The sequence below is a fragment of the Trichosurus vulpecula genome, chromosome 6 (genome assembly GCF_011100635.1).
Source record: "Trichosurus vulpecula isolate mTriVul1 chromosome 6, mTriVul1.pri, whole genome shotgun sequence".
NCBI classification, from domain to species: Eukaryota; Metazoa; Chordata; class Mammalia; order Diprotodontia; family Phalangeridae; genus Trichosurus; species Trichosurus vulpecula.
The window spans coordinates 236,664,139-236,686,930 of record NC_050578.1 but is presented as its reverse complement, the minus strand read 5'-3'; the positions used below and the strand labels follow the sequence as shown (position 1 = coordinate 236,686,930).

The window sequence follows — 22,792 nt, the reverse complement described above, 5'->3', positions numbered from 1 at the left end:
ATACACTATGACCAGGTAGGATTTATTCCAGGAATGCAAGGCTGGTTCACTATTAGGAAAACTATTAGCATAATTGACCATATCAACAACAAAACCAGCAGAAACCATATGATCATCTCAATAGATGCAGAAAAAGCCTCTGACAAAGTACAACACCCATTCCTATTAAAAACACTAGAAAGCATGGGAATAAGTGGAACCTTCCTCAAAATTATAAATAGCATCTACCTAAAACCATCAACAAGCATTATTTGTAATGGGGATAAACTAGATGCATTCCCAATAAGATCAGGGGTGAAACAAGGATGTCCATTATCACCCCTATTATTCAATTTGGTACTAGAAACATTAGCTGTAGCAATAAGAGAAGAAAAAGAAATTGAAGGAATTAGAATAGGAAAAGAAGAAACTAAATTATCACTTTTTGCAGATGATATGATGATTTATCTAGAGAATCCTAGAGAATCAAGTAAAAAACTACTTGAAATAATAAACAACTTTAGCAAAGTTGCAGGATATAAAATAAACCCACATAAATCCTCAGCATTCCTATACATTACTGACAAAGCCCAACAGCAAGAGATAGAAAGAGAAATTCCATTCAAAGTTACTGAAGGCACTATAAAATATTTGGGAGTCTATTTGCCAAGACAAACCCAGGGCCTATATGAACATAACTATGAAACACTTTTCACGTGAATAAAATCATATCTAAATAAATGGAGAAATATCAGTTGCTCATGGTTAGGCAGAGCTAATATAATAAAAATGACAATTCTACCTAAATTAATCTATCTATTCAGTGCCATACCAATCGAACTACCAAAATTTTTTTTTACTGAGCTGGACAAAATAATAACAAAATTCATTTGGAAAAACAAGAGGTCTAGAGTATCTAGGATATTAATGAAAAGATATGCTAGAGATGGTGGCTTAGCCACACCAGATATTAAACTGTACTACACAGCAGCAGTCATCAAAACTGCCTGGTACTGGTTAAGAAACAGGGGTGTGGATCAGTGGAATAGGATAGGTACACAAGTAGGTGAAATCAACAAGTTTAGCAATCTACTCTTTGATAAACCCAAAGAGGCCAGTTTCTGGGCTAATAATGCACTATTTCACAAAAACTGTTGGGAAAATTGGAAAATGGTAGGGAAAAAACTGGGCATAGACCAATATCTTACACCATATACCAAAATAAAGTCAAAATGGGTTCATGATTTAGGAGTAAAAGTTGATACTCTAAGTAATTTGGGAAAGCAAGGAATAGTTTACTTATCAGATTTGTGGAAAAGTAAAGAATTCATGACCCAACAAGAGACAGAGAGCATTACAAAATGCAAAATGGATAATTTTGATTATGTCAAATTGAAATGTTTTTGTACAAAAAAAGCCAATGCAACAAGAATTAGGAGGGAAGCAGAAAATTGGGAGAAAATCTTTGCAGCTAGTATCTCTGATAAAGGCCTCATCTCTAAAATATACAGGGAGCTGAGCCAAATATATAGGAATACAAGCCATTCCCCAATTGAGAAATGGTCAAAGGATATGAACAGGCAGTTTTCAGAGGAAGAAATTAAAGCTATCTACAGGCATATGGAAAAATGCTCTGGATCCCTGCTGATTAGAGAAATGCAAATCAAAACAACTCTTAGATACCACATCTCTCCTGTCAGATTGGCTAAAATAACAAATCAGGAGAATGATAAATGCTGGAAAGGATGTGGGGAAATTGGAACATTGTTGCATTGCTGGTGGAGCTGTGAGCTGATCCAGCCATTTTGGAGGGCGGTTTGGAACTATGCCCAAAGGGCTATAGAAATGTTCATACCCTTTGTCCCAGCAATACCACTTCTAGGGTTGTATCCCAAAGAAATCACGCAAGCGGGAAAAGGACCCATATGTACAAGAATATTTATAGCGGCTCTCTTTGTGGTAGCCAAGAATTGGAAATCAAAGGGATGCCCATCAATTGGGGAATGGCTGAAAAAGCTGTGGTATATGAAGGTGATGGAATACTACTGTGCCATAAGAAATGGGGATGATGCAGACTTCATAACAACCTGGATAAACCTACACGACATAATGCTGAGTGAACGGAGCAGAGCCAGGAGAACGCTGTGCACAGCCACAGATATATGGATTCCGTGAGGACCAACCCTGACATACTGCGCTTTTCTCAGCAACCTAAGGGGCAAGGACAACTTCAGGGGACTCACAATGGAGAATGCTATCTTCATCGAGACAAAGAACTGCAAAGTTTGAATACAGACTGAGGCACACTACATGCTCGCCTTTTCTGCTTCTCTTTTGTTTTTGTTTTTGGGGTTTTTTTTTTTTGGTTCTGTTTCTTCTTTCTCATGATTCATTCCATTGGTCAAAATTCTTCTCCACGACTTGACTAGTGCATAAATTAATTTAATGCGAAGTTATACATGACAGTTATATGAGACTTCATGCCATCTTGGGGAGGGAGGGGAGATGAACTTGAACTCAAAACTATGTAGAACCATGTGTGGTAAACTAAAAATAAATAAAGAAATTTATTAAAAAAAAGATATGGGGAATAAGGGAGGAGTAAAACTGTATCATCAGATTTTCATCCCAAATGAAGGATATAACTGATAATAAAATAGACAAACATATGTAAGTCAAGAGGAAGAGCTAACTTACCAAGGAATTTTGGAGGCTGGGTAGAGTATCAAAGGGGAGACACCTGGTTATACATGTTATTCCAGAATTCAGCACTAAGGTCTTGCTGGAAAGACAGGTTTGGTAGTATCACTACAGTAGTGAAATTTGAGGTCACTGAAAGAATGAACTAACCAAGGGAGAAAGTATAGGAAGAATTCATCCAAGAGGAATTTCTTGAGGAATGCCTTAGTGTCCGCTATGTGATGTATGTTCTCTCAAAGATTAAATTTACTTTATGTTTGAGAGGTGTGGGTTTAAATCAGAACTTTTCTGCTTAGCATCAGTGAGACTTGGAAGTCTATCTCTTTGTTCTGTGTTCCAATTTCCTCAATAATAAAGTATGAGTGTTTAGATGGATAACATTTATGATCATCCCCAGGTCTAAATACTGTGATCCTGTAACAATGATTCTCAATTTTTACATCAAAAAGTAGACCTCTAAATCCCAAGTTGTGAGTGTGGAGAGGAAGAATCTTTAATGGATATAACACACCTTAAAAGCCTGCTATAGTTTTACTTTGCCCTTCAGATATTATTTTGGTAGAAAAAATCACATATTTATGTTATGAAAGTGGGAGGCATTTGAGAGAATTCAACCATTAAAAAATATTAGGAATAATGAACAATCTAATCAGCCTCATAGCCAAGTTGAAAAACAAAACAAGACAAAAATATAATTGCCTGCAATTTTCTTTTAAATCAGTCTTGTCATTTGGCTCCAATGAACATAAATAAGTTCAATACGGTGGACTCCAAGGTTAAGTTTATTCACTTTTTTAGTTCGGGGTTTTTTTTGGAGCTAATTTATTTTGCAGCAATATGGCCTAGCAGGAAAGACAAAGCACAAAGTAAGAATAAAGGGCAATAGCTGATGAAGTATTTAGTAACCATCTGAGAGTTTCCCTAAGATAATTTGTTAAAAATGATTCATGGTATGAATTATCTGGAAATCTGCCTGTCCCTAATTATATATCTTAGATTAAAAGAAAGAAAATCTATGGAAAAGTCACTAATTCACAGAATTTTGTAATGGGAAAGTAAAAGAAAGACCATAAAGTTCAGCCAAATGAAAAAGAATTCCTGCATTAGTGTTTTATTTGTCATATTACTACAATGATCAACAAAGAGCTTGAAATTCTCCAGGTGTTTTTTTTTTTTGTTTTGTTTTGTTTTTCCAATGAGCTCCTATCAAGCTATGCTTATCCATCTTGAACTTCTAAAGGAAATTCAAGATTGTAAACTATTCTATTCAATTCCATCTTGGTCTGTTTGTCTTAATTCCATGGCCTATTGATGTGTTCTTGAATCCTACCTCTATCGTCTGATTTGTGTCTTCTACAAATCTATTTCATAGGGGTTGTGTGAGAATCAAATGAGATGATATCTTTAAAGTGCTCAGCCTGTGCCCAAATCTTATGTGAAAGTCTCTTTGCCTTTAGTTAAGTACGCCAATAAAAATGTTAAATTGCACAGAGTAAAGTACAGATACCTGGGGCCCTCTAATGGATTTCTCTTTCCAGGGGGGCATCAAGATATTGATCTTGGTGAAAACAGTTTCCTTTTCTTTATGTTCACCCACCATGACTTTAAATAATAAATTGTAGAATTTTCCCAGGAATCAAAGTCAAAGTCCCTTGGCTACAATTCACTACAAACTATGCTTTGCAGACTAGTCTCTTTCCTTTTTTTTTTAAATCAGGACATTTGCCCTTGTTCAATTTCTCCTTAATATTTTCTTGCATTCTTCTGCCCTTCTTTCACTCTTCATAATATTTGAAAGACCCCTCACCAATCACAACCAAATTTGACTTAGCTAGCATGCCTGTTAGTTCACTTAATATTTAAGGCATCTTAACTAGAGCGCTGGGCTTGGAATCAGGAAAAACCCAAGTTCAAATTCAGCCTCTGACACTTACTAGTTGTATGACCCTCAGCAAGTCACTTTATAGCTTTCTGTTTTAATTTCCCCAACTGTAAAATGGGGACAATAATACCACCTACCTCATAGGGTTTATGTGAGAATCAAATAAAATAACGTCTGTAAAGTGTTCGGCACAGTGCCCAAAACATAATGAGCGCTTTTAATATGTCTGTTCCATCCTGGCAAAGATATAGTCCATTTGAACTAATGCATTTGTACTAATCTAGGTCGGTTAAGTGTTCTCTTACTTAAGTACCAAAGTCAGATTAGTTATATTGAATCTGTCCTCACAGGTTGAGAGATTATTCTCTTTGGCAGAAAGAAAATGCAAAAGAACAATTACGCAGCTTTGTCTTCTCCGTCAAAAGTTATCACCATCTTGTTTTCTTCTGTGTAGAACTTCTAGCTCTTTTTTTTTTATTCCCAACCCCTTCTCCCAATAGCAATGACATCCTTTTTAGTGGTTCACTTTCAAAACCTCTCTCCAGTGAACTTTGGCACTACTCAACCTACTCTTATAGGATGTATCATGCTTTTGCATTCATCATGTCAACTATCTTTGCTTCCATCTTCTGTATATATCTTTCTTAAATCTAAATTAATAAGTGAATTCTGAACATCTATATTAGTTAACAGCCCATATCCTTAGACATAGAATGACAGGATCCAAATAAGCAATCAGCCTGGAAGATCCCCATCCTTTCCCTTGCTGGTAGCACTTTGGTAACTTCTCTTCTACATTAAAATTGTCAAATGACATCCAATGTGACATGATTTCATTTGTATGATAAATGATGGGCTAAAAGGTGCAGAATATGTTTAGCTCTCTACTCCACATGACCCTAAAAATAGCCAACCATCACTTTGTCAGAGAATCAACGAGATCATTCACTCTCAAACATATCCTTGCTAAAGTTTTCTAAAATGACAATTATGACCAGAAGTATTTCAGTAACAAATCTAAACAATCAAGTTCAGTACAATTCTTTAAATGGATCGAAAAGAAAATCATTAAGATGAAACACAAGAAAGAAGTCCCTCCTGCCAAATTCTGTTGTAAATTCTCTCTCTCTTTCTCTATGTCTCACATGCATTTGTTCTGATTTATGTCTTGAACAACAAAGTGTTTAATGTATTCTCTCTCTCTCTCTCTCTCTCTCTCTCTCTCTCTCCCTCCCTCCCTTTCCCCAATTTTCTTTTCTCAAACCAAGTAAATGGTGCTAAATGTAAGAAAATTTGTGGTGTAATTTTTTTTCTTCATTCAGATTAGGGGAATAATTTAATATGATTATATATTGGCTAGTACACAGTGCATTCTGAATTTATAGGCACAAAGAATGGTAATCTAGTTAATAGCTAACTCATCCATTTATTTTAAGTGGCAAAGAGAATAAGTGCTTAAGGTACATCTGCTGTCTAATCCAGGTAAATAGCATATTTATTCATTAGGAGGTAGCTGCAATGCCTTTGTAGGCTTTCTTTGTGTGTGTCTCACAAGATGCTCCTTCTAAATTAGACAGGGGACTTGCCTTCTCCTCTGGTGTTATAAAAAGTCAATAAAAATGGCTGAAAAATAGAAGCAAAGGAGCAGAGGGTAGGACCACTGTGGAAAATAAAGATGGCTACTCAAAAAGAGGGACATGGAAAAGGATGGGGCAAAGTAAACAATCTTAAATAGGAGATACTATAAATAATGTGGCTGAAGACTGAATTTACATTGCATTTCTCAGCTATCCAGAAGGAAATTATCCATGATATATTTGTTATTCTATGCCAGAAGATAAATGGAAGGCAAAATGGCATGGCATCCATGACTCAGGCATAATGCTGTTGGATATACATTTTCTTTGGTTTTAATATAAAATTTTCCTTAAAGTGATTCTTACCTCATTTTGGAGATCTCGGATCATTTTGCTCTTTCTTTCCATTTCAGTCTTTAAAAAATTAATCTGTAAATGAACAGAATATTAATTATGTAGACACATTTCAAAATTATCCCCACATTTTCTAACTCACCATTCGTGATTTCAATGTATAATTAAGCAATTACCTCTGCAGTTATCAATAAAATACTGAGAAAGTAAAAAGGGATGGAAATTTTTATTAACCAAAGAGATCATTAATGTACCCATAAACACACCTCTAATTAATGTGAAAATGTTCTTTTTTATATTTAATGGGAGATTGTTACTGTACTCAATTAAAAGACATTTATGGTTGAAATAAAGATTTGTTGCAGGAAATAATACCCCAGGCCTCAATAGTTTGCTTTCCTAGATGAAAGTCTGGTATAGTTCAAAAAGTTCTAAGTGAAATGTCTATGATAACAATGATACCTAGAATTTATATATAATGATAAGTTTGATAAAGCACTTTGCATGTCATTTTATTTGCTTTTCACAATGATCCAATGACGAGAGTGCAATTTTCCCCCCATTTTCACTAATGTGGAAACTGAGGTTGACATAGTTTAAGTAATTAATTGATTCAGTAACATGGCAAGTAAATATCTGAGGCAGAAATTGAATTCAAGTCTTCCTGAATCTAGTCCAGTATTCCAGCTTTTGTGCTACCAAGGTAGCTCAGAAACTACTCTCTGTGCACCTAGGTAAGTCACTCAATCTATTTCTATATCTGTAAAAATATGGGCTACTTCTTGCCCTATCCATGTAACAGTATTCTCTCGAAGATTAAATGACATAATAGATACAACAGAGCCTTGAAATGTACAAAGAGCTACAAAAAGAAAAGTTTTCTTCTATACTAAAAAGAAAACACAGATTTGCATCCCAAACTCTACTTGGATATTTTTTTTTGGTTCCTTGCTATTTCTCTATTCTTTCCCCTCATTTTTGATCAGTTACTTATGAACCTCCTCAGCCATGAGAGTAAAGATTCATAAAGGAAATAAAGGTGAAAACATGAAAATATAACAACACCAACTCTGCTCTTACTCTTCAAAAGCAGTTTGGAAGTTCAAGCTAGAGCATCTCAACTAAGGAGGCATTATAAAATGTCATATGTAAAATGTTTCTCTTCAAACAGTGCTGAAATCCTCATGTGGCAAAGGAATAATGTGGAATAATTTAACATGTTGTTTACCAATATTGTGAGACACATACAAAAAGTTGCAGAGAGAATAGGATCTATCAAAGAGCTAAAAACACAAGACATTATTCAACAAAGAATCAGGTGCCTCATGGGTCAAATAATCCCCTTTTTTATGCAATAATGAAAGATAGATGGCACACAGAACCAAAGTCAGATAATGGTAACCCTCTACATACACACATACATACCACCTAGAGAATTATAAATTTCCCAATGACTTATTAATAACTTGGGAATAAAGTAACATTAAAATTAAACCACTCCTTGATCTATGTTTATAGAAAAGACAAATAAAGTTCAATACACTTTTAAAGAGCAATCATTTATTAAATGTCTACCTTGTATAAGAAACCACTTGCTTTTCATGAGGCTGCAAAGATAATAGCATAAAAGGCCTTAATCTTGTGGAACTACTATTTCTCTGTTGCAATACAATAGATAGATAGACAGACAGACAGACAGACAGACAGACAGACAGATAGATAGATAGATAGATAGGTGAGGAAATACAGAGTTTGCAGAAGTAATTTCAAGTGAGATGAAGTATAATTGGTGTGGTCAAGAATGGCTTTGTGTTTAGAGTAGTCCCTGAGAAGGTTTATTTTTTTATTTTCCTTGTTTGTTTTAGGTTTTTTGTTGTTGTTTTTGAAACAAGGTGTTTTATTTTGTGGAAGGGAGGAAGGAATACATTCTAGACATGGCATATCTTTGTATATTGGGTGTGTACGTGTGAACTATCACATAATGTTGGGAAATTCATTCAGTAAGTAGCCCGGCCTCAAAATAGTTTAATTGGAGTCTAAGCTAGGATCAGAGTATCTGAGACAACTATAGCCCCAAGTCATGCTCATAGAGAAAAAAATAGTTTTATCCAAAAGCATGTATATGGATATGTGCATATATATATAATGTATGTATTTATTTATGTATATGTGTGTGCATGCAGTTAGGTGGCACAGAGTGCTGGGAATAAAGTAAGGAAGACTTGAGTTCAAATTTAACCTCAGACCCTTACTAGCTATGTGACACTGGGCAAATCATTTACCCCTGTGTGCTTCCATTTCCCCATGTACTAAATGAGCTGGAGAAGGTAATGGCAAACTACTCTCGTTGCTTTGCCAAAAACAAACAAACAAAAATACAAATGAGGTCACAAAGAATCAGAAACAACTGAAATGACTGAACTATATACATATATACGCACACACTTATACACATATGTATATGTATATGTGCATATGCATATGCACACATACATATGCGGTGCATATATATGTATTTACACATATGTGTATTTATGTATACATGCACACATGTGTTTATATATACACACATACACATGCATGTGTGTTACATTCTTATTGGGATCCCTGGCTCACATGAAAAAAATTAGTAGCTTGTGTGTTGCATGTGTGCACGCATGTGCGTTGCTGTGAACTTGTGCTTTCATCAGGGTGCAAAACTCCTGATGTGGAAACTCCCTCGAGTGCTGTAGTTTGCTGTTATATCTAAGAAGAAAGGAAGGAAGGAAGTGAGAGAGGAAGAGCAAGCTGGAGGGAGAGAGGGATGGAGGAAGGGAGGGAGGAAGGGAGAGAAAGAAGGAGGGTGGGAGGTAGGGAGGGAAGGAAGAAGAAAAATAACTAAAGTTCCTATTATGTGCCAAAGACTGGGGATATGAAGAGAAAAGGCCAGAACTTTCTGTTTCAAGGAGCTCTCATTCTAATTCCAATAAGGGAAGAAAGCACACATGGCAGGTTTCAGCTCCATGATAGGAAGTCACTATGGGCCCTTTAGGCATAACAGTGAAAGATAAAACTTTTCATTCTCATATAATTTTTGTAGCTATTATTTTTAATATTTAACTAATTCATTTGCATTGAATTTTCAGGGGTGTACCACAAACTTACAGATAAATACTTTTCATTTTTGTTTGTTTATTTACATTTTGATCTATTTTAAATTTCCTATCAACTCTCTGTTAAATAGAGCATTCCTTTGTCAGCACTGTCTGTTCGTGAACTTATTAAAAACAAGGTTGCCATTATTATTTATTTCAGAAACCTATTTATCTTGTATTCCACTGATAAATTTTACATCTGTCCAGTACCATATATTTTTGATTTTCACTTTTTTGTTTTATGATTTGAGATCTCATGGAACAAAGCCCCTTACTCTCCCCATTTCTTTCTTTGTCCCATTATATCTTTCCTTGCTATTTTAATTGACAATGTATTCCCACAAATAATTTTTAAATAACCCTTCTAAAATATCTTTTAGAAATTTGATTGATATGAAATTAAATCTGCTATTATGAAAATCAAATTAGTTTAACCATTTCTGATAAGATAGCACAATCCAACCATGAAAACTCACCATCTTTCTAATTATTTTGTTCTTTTATTTCTTAAAAATATACAGCATTGATCAAACTATCAGTTGCATTCTTTGTAGTTCAATTTCTAGATATTTGATACATTTTTTGTTATATATTTAGTAAATTTTCACTTCTTACTAGGTTGTTAATGATGTGGAGAAAGGCAAATTTCCTTTGTTAATTTATGTTGTATCTAAATACTTTACAGAAGTTTTTCGTTGTCTCAAAATATAACTATACCATCTATAAATAATGATAATGTGGTCTCTTCTCCGCCTATGAGTACTTAAGATTGTTTTGGTGGGGGGGGGCTGTTGTATTAACTATTTCTATCACTACTGTTGTTCAGTCATCTCAGTCATGTCTGATTCTTTGAGACCCCATCTGGGGTTTTCCTGCAAAGATGTGGAGTAGTTTTCCATTTCCATCTAAGCTAAGTTTACAGATGAGGAAACTGAGGCAAACAGGGTTAAGTGACTTGCCCAGGATCACACAGCTAATAAGTCTCTGAGGCCAGATTTGAACTAAGAAAGATGAGTCTTCCTGAATTCATGCTTAGCATTCTAACCAGTACATCACCTAGCTTCCCTTCTATCACTATAAACAAATAATAACAGGGACGATGGATATCTTTGATTTACCTCTGTTCTTACTCAGAAACCTTCCATTGTTTCTCCATTACAAATAATACAAGGATTTGTTTTTGTAGATATGTACTTTCTTTTACAGTAAAGAAAAAACCTGTTATTCCTGCTTTATGTTTTTTTTTTTTACATTACATAAGTACTAGATTTTTTTCTTTTAAATAATATTTTTTTTTTCAAATTACAGGTTAAGGCAATTTTAGCATTCTTTTTTTAAAATAAAATTTTTAGTTCCAAATATTCTTCTCCCTTCTTCCTCTCCTTCCTCCCTAAGATGATTAGCAATTTGATAAAGGTTATAAATGTACAATTGTGCAAAGAAGAAACAGAATAAAAGGAAAAAAAAGTACAAAAAATTAAGAAAGTTAAAATTGTATGATTTGATCTGCATTCAGACTCCATCATTTCTTTCTTTGGATATGGGATGCTATTTTCCATCATGAGGTTTTTGAAACTTTCCTGGATCATTGCATTGCTTAGAAGAGCTAAGTCAATCATAGCTGATCCTTGCACAATGTTGTTGTTACTATGTACAATCTTCACCGGGTTCTGCTCATTTCATTTTGCATCAGTTTATGCAAGTGTTTCCAGGTTTTTCAGAAATCTCTCCACTTGGCATTTCTTATAGATCAATAGTATTCCATTATATTCCCCATTCAACTATTCTCCAATTTATGGGCATTCCCTCAATTTCCAATTCTTTGCCACCATAAAAAAGAGCTGCTATAAATATTTTTGCATATGTAGATCTTTTTCCTTTTTTTATAATCTCTTTGGGATACAGACCTAATAGTTTTACTGCTGGATCAAAGGGTATGCATAGTTTTATAACCCTTTGGGCATAGTTGCAAACTATGGGTGGATCAGTTCACAACTCCACCAACAGTACAATAAATGCTGCATTTTTAGAAAATATTTTGTTTATATTGATAAAATTTTGTAGTTTCTGTTTTATGTTTGAACTTTCCAAATGCTAAAAACTATCTTTCCCATCATTGTATAAATTCTACCACCTGACAGTGAATGCATTGATATAGTTTTTTAAAATGTATTTTAATAATGTATCAAATTTTACTAATATATTGTTTTATAGTCTTCAGCATATCATCTTTTCCCCACTAGTTGAGTATCAAGACAATGTTTATCTTGTAGAAAGAATATGAGGTATTTTTCCCTTTTTGTGAAATATATTTGAAGCATAGAGGTTATTTGCTCCTTAATATTTGATAAATTCATTGCCACGCTGGAGCCAGATCAAACTAGCTCAGGAGAGCCAACTATTAAATTTTTGGTGTGATCATTTATAACTCTGGAAAATAGCAAATGTTACAAATAAAGGAGTAATCATTTTTTGTTACTTGTCTAGACTTATGAAAGAAATAGGGAAAAATGTTAAATATGCAGGTCAAACTAAAAAGTGAACCATGTTTATATTTAGAAAGCCAGTAGTTAAATATGAATTATACTTATAAATCCTTTGGGAAATCTATTCCTCTCCCTGTCTTTGAAAATTCATTTATGGACTGATTAACTTCTTTTTCTCAGTTTGAGTTGCTTAAATTGTTTTAGTTTCTGTTTTGTTAATCTTGGGATTTTACTTTTTTTTTTTCTTGATTCATTCTATTTATGCTTTAGTTTTGTTGGCCTTTAACTAGCCATAATGATTTTTGATAATTTTCCTTCTTTCATTTCAATTTGTTTTCAATATCTTTTTTATTTAAAAATTTTAATTTGTTTAGCTTGTGACCATTTTTCTTCCTCTTCTCTTACTCCTTGCTTTCTTATTTCATTTTTCAAATTTCTTATAGTTTTGATGTAGTAAAAGGTAGCTGCTTTTAGATGTAAAATCTTATTCAGCCTTCATTCTAGGAAGCCTGTACAAACCCTCCTTTCTTTAAAAGTTGAAGCTACACACAATGAGGTAATAGCATTCTGATAGATTTTCTGGTGATGGTTATGATGGGGTGCTTGTGCTTGGACACAAGCCTTAGGACCATACCTCTCCCCAGCCCAAACACCCTATTTCTGGCAATAACTCATGAGTGGGCCCCGGCAAGGCAAACTCTATCTCCCTGTTACAAGAACAAGCTGACTTCTGTAGAATTTCCCTTGTATGAACACGATGGTCTTATACCAGTAGAATTATCAGGTACTGATGCCCACAGTTATTATATATACAATTCAGACTTGAGCCAGATGTCAACTCCCAAGGCTATCTCATTACAGACATAGATGTACAGACATACATATTAGAAGCCTCCCCCCAACCCAGGGATTCCAGTAGTGAATGACTTCTGTGACCAAGGTACAGAAGCTGTATGTTCCCTACCTAATTAGCATGTTTGCCACACAATTCACTGTGCTTTAGCATCACTCTTGTCAGGTTGTGAATTCCCTAAAGGAGTTCTACCTATTTATTAATGTCATAATAAACTTTTTGCCACCTGACCAGAAAACTGCTTGAGTCCATGAATTCTTTTCAGACAACTCCACTGTCAACCTCAGAATTTTGGGGTCCTTGCAACCCCAAACCATATCAGCTATAGGGTAATACATTAATTTCAAGGTATAAGTGTTGAGAGAGATTTAGAAGAACTTCTAATAGTATCACCAAGGATACCACTCAAATCAACTGATCACACCAAGTTAAATTCAAAATGATTCTTGGAACTACTGAATTGTGAGGTATATAGTCATTTTCAGTCTTACTCATGATGTCCCACCCACTCTCCCTCCATCCTTCCTCTTTCCTCGCTCCCTCTCTCCTGTTGTCTGTCTCCATCTTCCTGTCTTTCTCTCATTTTCTTATTTCTCTTAGATTGGAACTCTGTTCCTTCTTAGGTAGTCTGGTGGTCCTCAGCTCCTGGAAGATCAACATATTGGTGCTGGACTCTATGTGTACATACATACATACATATGTGTATATGTATGTATATACTCATGTATATACATACACATCATGTATACGTACATATACAAATCTATCGATATAGATATATGTATATATCTGAGTGTGTATACACACACACACACACACACACACACATATATTCATGAAATTTGACACTATTGTTGAGAACTCCTAAGCTCCAATGATCTGTCATCCTTAGCCTCTCTAGCAGCAAGGATTATAAGTGTATACCACCATTATTGACCTTTTTCTCCCCCAAGAGCACTGTTTAAAAATAAAAACAACAACTCAATTTTAGAGACATATAGAAAGCATCATTTTATATGGCAGATTTAAGAAGTGATTTACATAAATTATATCATTTATTCTCCATTCTAACTCAACAATCCAGTGGAGTAGGTAACGCATATATTTATCAACTGTACAGGTAAGGAAATTAAGACTCAAAAATTTCATTGATCACCCATATAGTCATAGGTAGCAGAAAAACAGAAGGCAGATTAAGAGCTGACTGGAGACTTAGACATCATCTAATCTAATCCTTCTCTTTTTAAAAGACGCTCAGAGAAGTTAAGTATCTTGGCCAATATCACACATGTAGTGAATAATTCAGAGGTGGGATTACTTTGGCGAAGATGCTTAGGCTTAATTTAGCACAATAACCACTGAAATGTGAGATAAGATACAAACCCATCTTGATTTAATGCCACCAATCTGCTTGTCTTTGTTAAGTGGAACCCTCAGAAGCACATGGCCTCAAAATTGAAAGGAGTTTCAGTGGATCCCAAGTCTAATCCACTGAATGAGTTTCTGAATCGCCCAAATGACACCTGAACATGATGCTCCTCTACTTGACAAGCAGGTGGCCATACCATTTTTACTTAAAGACCTGCAGTGCGGAAAATCCACCACCTCCCAAGATATTCTATGTCACTTTGGCATAGCTCCAGTTGTCAGGAAAAGTTTCCTTCCATCAAACCTAAGTCTAACCCCTTTGCAACTTCAGCCTATTACTCCTAGTCCTGTCTACCTAAGGCCTGATAACCTCGATGAGTGAATGAAAAGGAACTGAATACCCAATTTCCCAAGAAACATGCCACCTGTCAATGCTGCCATGTTATGATGGCTGAATTAGTGTGGGGGGGAATTATTAAGACCTTATATTTAGTACTGATCATAAGTAAATACCTGTAAGGGACTTACATGCTAAGAAAAGGGACCACATGTATAGGGGAGCCTGAATAAGCAAATAGAAGGGTGGGGCAAAGCAGAGAACAAGCAAAGCAGGAAGTCAAAAAGTAGGTGGCCTAGCTTAGTGTCAGTCAGGAAGCTTCACATTGGTCCTCAACAGCCTGACACTGATTAAATTCTGGGAGAAGGAGTTTTGTTATGCAGGCAGCATAGTTTAGAGACAGCTAAGTGGTTGGGTGGGTCCTGAGCAGGATAAGATGGAATCAAAAGTCTCTAATCAGATCCTAGATCCCCAAACTACATGAGCAGGTTCTGTCTAGGGGAGCATTAACTGTGACCAAGTTGCTCTCCACATTGATCCAAAATGTGTTTCCTAAGAATTTGCTCCAGAACTTCCCTTGCTAAAAGATACAAAAGAATGAGGAGCTTCCTTGCATATCTGAATAAACCTGCTTAATCAGTGATGGTTACACAGTTCCCCCCACATCCTTAAATCCTTCTGCTGTTTAATATCTGTTGTTCATAATTAACAACAACTATAATTAAATTATAATGAAAATAGATTAGAATGAAAGACTGGAAGCTTTTCAATGTCACACAAGGGCACTGTGATGAGGAGGCAGAGGATGGCCTGTGCTGTTTCTTTCCTAATATGATGACAATAGTTCCACCAAAATATTCAAGCCAATGCCAATAACCTCCTGCTATCCGTGACTTTGAAATGACTGAACTGTATTTTCCCCACTGAAATAACTGCTGCCCCTAGCAGAAGCCCATGCCTAATTCTGAGAGGCAGGTGACATTTAGTTATTTACCTGATATAAAGGATGGATGAGCCCACTGGCACAAAATCCTTGGTGCGGAATCAAAGCTTGCAGCTGTTTCTTACTTTTATACTGATTATGTCTCACTTAGGGCAAGTTAAGCCATAAAAATTAACCAGGGTAGTGAAATGCATCAAATCCACATTAATATCTTTAATTACTGTGCCATACCTGAGTGCTCAGTCCTGCTTTAGTAAGCTATCAGGGTTCTCCATTAGGAGTTCTGCTTTCACAAGCTGTGGCACTGATAATTTGCCTCAGGTGAAAAAAATAAGAATATGCAAATATCAGAAATGAACATTTTTAAATAAAATTAGACTAAAAGCAGTTTACTGCTTTTAAAAGTAATGTGTCTTTTTTTTTAACCTGCCCCTTTTCACTTTGGGTGATATTGAAACTCAAAGTGACTTTACTTGTAAAAATACATTTTATTATGTACTCAACTTGATGCCTTGAGGACTTCCATAAAAATTTATCGCCTCCTGCAGAAAATATGTATCTTTTCTTCCCTTTGGTAGGAAAGACATAGTGATCAGCGACCTAGTCAAGATAAATTCTGAGGTCTATTTGAGCATAATGTTAATAACTCCAAAAGGGATGAAGCCATGTGCTCTAGTTAAATCATCTCTTGTCATATGAATATTACTGAAAAGTTTTACCATCTAAAAAATGTAGCTTAGGAACATACCTCATTATTGACCTTTTGAAAGAAATGTGGATATATTATTTTTGTACAAAGAGGAGCTAATAAAGATGTTGAGAAAATTGGTGTTCCCAGGAGCAATGAAGGAAAATATAGGTGTATTATGAGTCATAGATGGCTGTGGATATCAGTGAGTTATCCTGTATAAATAATAGACATTTACAAAGCACTCTAAAGTTTACCAATTGCTTTATGTATGGACTTTTGTGGGATCCTCAGAACAAGCCTGTGAGTCTGGTGCTAAACATATTCTTATGTCCATTTTATGAATGAGAAAACATCATGTTCAAACAGCTAGTAATTGTCAGAGGCAGAATTCATACACCAACCTTCCTGAATCTAGTACCACTTTAGCAAACATGTTGAGCAGGCTCCTAATTCTGGATCTCTCCCTATCTCACTAAATGCTCCTTTTATATGTTTATCACTAGCGATGCTTCGTGGGGAGTGGAATTGGGTACTCACCTCATGTAGGTGAGAAAAGAGAAGGAGATCTGAGAGTGACTTCAAGTACAAAGAATTTAGACACTTAGCAGTTATATACCAGAGAGTATGATCATTATATTGAGGATTGCCCTAAAGAAGAAACAGGCCACAGGTAATTTTCACTTTATCAACTTAACTGCTGAGATAGAATATAGAATACCCCAGTTAGGCCAGTTCTAGTAGATGACAGGATGGGCTTGGCATTCATCAGGTCCTAATCAGCTCCCTCTAGTAATGCATGCCAGCATTCCCTCTACAATTTATCGTTTCAGATATGCATCTAGGGCATAGAGAGATTGTGATGGGTCCAGGGTCACATAACCAGTATATGCTATTGGTGTTGTTTGTCCTTTGTTCTCAAATAGGACCAGCGCATCGGGAGGGTGATGCCATGACTTGCAAGTGAATTGGATTTAAGTGAAAGAAGGCTGTTCAAAGTCACCACCCTCACTCCCTCCTCTCGAGCCATCTGGGTCCAGTGGCAAGATATAGACAAGAGTGACTGGAGATGGTCCTGGATGTGGTAGGAGGCCTTGGTCTTTTTAAGTTAAGGTCTTTCCCAAGTCTCAATTTAACTGAGGCAATGCCCTTTCAGGCTAGGTAAGAACTGAGACAAAGAATGGCCTCTTTTACCTAGTGGAAAAAAGATCAATCTGGGAATGGAAGATGCTCAGGTCTTCTGGCCAAAACAGAAATAATTGTTATTTACATTCACTCTGAGCTAACAATGACCAAGTGGGGAATGGGTTGGGACACATTGTTGGCCATGCCTTAAACCCAGCTCTTGTTGATTGGCCAACAAAGGTTCCCAGCCAGAAATCTAGCCAGTAAGCCCCAAGATATATTATGAAATTTCAGGGATCAAAATTCATATTCCTTTGAGCAGAGCCCCCACAAGTAAGGGTATGATACCCTATGTGGACAGAGGGAGAGGTGGGAGCAAGGAAGGAAGGAAGAGGGAGGGAGGGAAGGAGAAAGGGAGGAAGGGAGGGAAAGAAGAGGGAGGAAGGAAGGAAGGAAGGAAGGAAGGAAGGAAGGAAGGAAGGAAGGAAGGAAGAAAGGAAGGAAGGAAGGAAGGAAGGAAGGAAGGAAGGAAGGAAGGAAGGAAGGAAGGAAGGAAGGAAGGAAGGAAGGAAGGAAGGAAAAAGCTGTGTTGCTTAACTGGAACTGGTCAGTTGGGTCTCCAGTAGGGCAGCTCCTACTACTTCCAGATTGTTGCTTGTCTTTTGTTCTCAAAGGGGACCATAGCATCAGGATGGTGACTCCATGATTTGAAGGCCAATTGAATTGAATTTAAGTGAGCAAGGGCAAAATCACCAGCCTCACTCTCTCCTCCAGAGCCATCTTGGTCCAGGGGCAATATATAGTTCAGAATGATTGGAAATCATCCAGGGTGACACAATCAGTATATGCTACAGGTGGAACAAGAACCCATGTTCCATGGTGTAGCAACAATTCACCTAGCAGCTGCTGTGGGGGTGAAAGACCAACACAAACCAACAAGAAAACTGCCAGCGCAGGATCTTTTGATCTGCTTTACTAAGAAAAGTAATGATAAGGAGTTAATAATCTTACTTCAATCCAACATACAAATATCATTCACTTAGTTCAGGGGAAAAAGCCAGCACCCTGAACTTCAGAGCAAACACAAATTACAAACATACTTTATAAACAGACCAAATAAAATTCATAGTTACCAGGAAAACGTCTGGGGTTACCAGCTGGAGGGCTCTTAACTACAGCTGCCCAGAGTCTCTGTATCAATGCTCCTCCAAGAGTGAGAGCCCCCTGCAAATAGCTCTGTTTTCTCTTTTTATACACTGTTTAGCTGTCATCAAATGTCATCTAAGCGACCAGAACTTAGGCTCCTACTATTTGCTCTGGTCTTAGCAACTCCCCTCAGAACCCTGAGGGCTTCACCCCCACATAGGCTTAGCAACTAGTAGATAGGGGTTTGGGCCTGGGGCTTTGCACCTAGTAAGGCTCAATCGAGGACACTTAATTTATCATTCTAAAACAGTAAAAACATCCCAACTTAATTGGTATTACACATGGTTCTAAGACCAGATATCCATGTACTACACCATGATATCTGGATTTCCCATTTCTTTGAAACTTATAATATTTGTCCACCTTCCATCACTCTTGCACCATTCTAAGCATTGTACAGTGAATATTAATGCCATATCCATACATACCCCAAAATGTAAGCTCCTTGAAGTCAAATACTACTGTCCCCAGTTTACAAATGAGTGGACTGGAGCTTAAGTTAATATGACTTGCCCAGGGTCCCATATCTTGCAGGTATGGAACAGGACATCCCACACTTAATATAAGATCATTGATTTAGAATTGAAAGGGACAGCTAATCCAACTCCTGTACTTTATAAATGTGGAAACTGAAATTGGAGGACCAAGTCTAAACCCACATCTCATCACATCAATTGAATGTTTGGTGCTTCTCAGCAGATTTGGAATGATCAATGAGATATGATTACTTCTGAAGGTCCTAAGACTCCAATGATTCACACAAATAAAACATACAATTTATGCTTCTTAAAAACATATGCATGCTATCTTCTGTGGTAGATTTTACTTATAAAACTAAAAATTGTTTTACTCATTTTTTCCAATAAGATGATCAAATACTATTCACCCTTTATAATTAATGTTCTTTTAGGGCCAAACTTAGCTTTATCCTAGATCAAACTAGAGTGGGTTTTTAAAATATGATTTCATTTTCTTAATTGCTTTAAATTCATAGATATAAAAATAGGTTAATATGGGGAATCATCACTTCATGTACAGGTGCTCTTTGTTTACTACATATAAAATTCCAGGGATAATTTGCCAATCAACTAATATGGAATAATTTGGGATGTGATTGCATTATTATGCTCAGCTCTATGGGAATAGTACAACCATGCTGGGTTTGCTTTTAATGCTCTATGTGTACACAAATTGCTCAATTAGGAAGGTCTTTTGTGTAGAATGTATTGGAAATTAAAGATTAGATTACACCTCATTCCTTATTTGGCTAGTCCCTCACCAAAAAAAACAAAAAGTAATTAAGAAAGTGAAAGAAAGAAAAGAAAGAAAGCAAGGAACAAAAGTAAAGAAAGAAAACACTGGAAAAGAATAAGTCAGGAAAAAGGTTTAAATTAAAATCTGCTCCTTCCTCAAATATACACATATATACATATAAGATCAATGATTTAGAGTCGAAATGGACATTTAATTTTGTTACTTAATTTTAGAGATGTAGGAAAAAAGGCTCCAAATGTTAATTGTCTAACCTGAGATTACACAAGACATATAATGACAGTCAGGTTTTCAACTTAGTTCTTATGACTCCCCCATTCATTGTTCTTTCTAAGAGTCTAGAACAGAAGGCAAGCAGAGAAACATATTCACTTACATTACCAACTCATAGATGATACATGGTTTTAGGAAACAGCTGATATCAAAAATGTAAAGCATGTCCAATGTTCTGCATGATTTTCATATTTCTTCAGCTAAACAAGGAAGGGAATTTAGATTCGGCAGAAATAAATGTGACCGCAAAAAAACAAAAGCAATGAGCAGATTCTCACAGTGAGGCAGATTAAGGGGCTGTGTACAATCCCTGGTCATCAAATCATAGGTTCTACTTTTTCTTGTTTTCTTCCTTTATGCAAATCTAACATATCTTAGATACAGATACCACCATTAATTGCAAATCTCTTTGTTATATATCATTTTCTTTTTTCAATCCCGTATAATTTTCCTTTTTGTGACAACATCCTGGTAGATGTCAGGTCCAAATTTGATTTGCTACTTGTTTTTTTTTTCCTCCTAAGGATTCATTATGCCTGCAATCACTGTTGATTCTAAATGAAAACACAAACACTGCCAACCTGCCCGTATTCTTGGGAATGGGGTCCAATTACCAGAGAAGCATCCAAATATACAATTTGTTATTAGTCATAAGGGGGCCACAAGAAGGCCATGTTTAGCTTAGAAATCTCCAGAGACAAACAAAAAGCTCATTTTCCCCATAAGAGCACAACACTTTTGTCTCCCCTGAGGAAATATAAACAGAGCTCTAAAAACTTAAAATCAACTTTTCTGAACAGTGGTTGGAAATGGAAAACCCAATGATGGCTGGAAAGCTCTTTCTCATGGAACTTTATATTCAAGTCTATGGTTGTGGGTTACAGGGTCTAACTGGGGAAAACAAAAGAAAACAAAATAAACAAACAAACACAATTGTGAGGTAGAGAGAATTTATCTATGACATTTCAGATCCTTTTCAGATCCTTCCTGCCCTTTGTCGCAGCCTACTCTTCTTCTGTCTCCACCATATACTTGCCCTATCATTGTCAATTCCTACTCCAGTATCAATTAAAAAGAATTCAAGACATCTTATAAATGTGAATGATAGTGCAATGTAACCACAAATTTATTCACAAAAATATTTTCATTGGCTATTTACAAGCCCCTGAGGTAGTTATTTCAGATATTTTGATGCCTGTTTTACAAAAGTGAAAAAACAGGGGATCATAGCTTTAGAGCTGGAAGGGACCTTAGAGGTAATCAACTCAGATGACCTCATCTCAGAAAGGAAGAAATTAAGGCTCAGAGAAGTTAATGGCTTGCTAGTGACAGGTGCTAACAAGTGAATAAGAATTTGAACTCAGGTCTTTTTGACCCCCAAGTCCAGTGCTCTATCCAATATTCCAACTGGATATTCAGACATTTGCTCATGGCCATAAAGTTAGTAAAGATCACAGCTTGGATTTGAACTTGAGTAATCTAATACCAAATACCGTATTCTTTCTATTGTCCAACTTAAAGTCAAGAGAGATTATTTGCAAGTGAACTGTTGTTTAATGGTTCCAAATCTATGTGACATCATGGATATTTGTCCATAGGGTTTTTCTTGGCCAAGATAACTGGAGTTGTTGGCCATTTCCTCCTGCAGGGTGTGCCCATTTTAACTGATGAGGAACTGAAACAAGTAGAGGTTAAGTGACTTACCCAGGGTCATATATTTACTAAATATCTGATGTCACATTTGAACGCAGATCTTCTGACTCCAAGCCCAGTTATCCACCTATTGCCTCCCTTGCAAATGAAGAGGGAACTTGAATACTAAAAGGCTTCTCTAAGAATAAAATAATAATAATAATAAAGTTATAATTGCAAAATGCTAGGTATCTGGCATAGAGACGGAGTGATATTGAAGAGAGAGGATGCTGAGAAAGCCATTGCTAATGTCTTCCTCCTTCTCTTCTCAAAAATCGTGTTCTTTCCTAGTGTCCCAGGAGACCAGTCTATTGGAAGCCTGAATCTCAAGAATGTTCCTCTGTGGGTTTCCACAATGTCCCTCATTTGATGAGCTCAACTAGGTCAGCAAGCTGCCTCTCCATAAGCAGCTGCCAGCTCAGAGGAGAGAGCTATCCCTGTTCTACTCTTTTCTAACAATTAACTGTCTAGAAAGAAAATACATGAAGACACGTTATATCAAAGCATGATGCTGCCCTCATAAATTGTGTAGAACTAAGAGTATGATCACTAGGCATGGGAAGGGATATCAAAGCTTGTTCCTTCCTCCTCTCCCCGTTTTTGTAAACTATGTCTCTCTTATGTTTATAGAATCCCAAATAAGTGAGTAGATATTTAAAGAGATGAATGGATGGATGGATGGATAGACAGATGGATAGATGGATAGATAGATAGATAGGTAGATAGATAGATAGAGGAAAATAACCATCCTGAGCTTTATCTGCTTGAATCCTTTTTTTTATAACAAGGTGGAAGATTAGGGAGATCTTTTTAACATTTGTTGAAGTGAATTAAAGTTTTAACAGTCCCAGTATTTTATGACAACTATACCAGTGGATTTGTAATCTCACCGATGAGGGAATTCTCTCCTATAATTCAGATTG

The 22,792-nt window shown here is 36.1% G+C and overlaps 1 protein-coding gene across 1 annotated transcript in view; it reads right to left on the bottom strand.

Moving 5' to 3' along the window:
- Positions 1 to 5,477: 5,477 nt before the first annotated feature.
- The window catches only part of LOC118854943 (leucine zipper protein 2-like), a 34,974-nt gene continuing 17,659 nt past the window's right edge, over positions 5,478 to 22,792 (bottom strand). The window contains exons 5-6 of the mRNA XM_036765118.1: positions 6,505 to 6,567; positions 5,478 to 5,537 (exon numbers count right to left, since the gene is read on the bottom strand). Of these exons, the coding sequence (XP_036621013.1) occupies positions 5,478 to 5,537; positions 6,505 to 6,567 (123 nt within the window). The remainder of the gene's footprint in view (positions 5,538 to 6,504; positions 6,568 to 22,792) is intronic.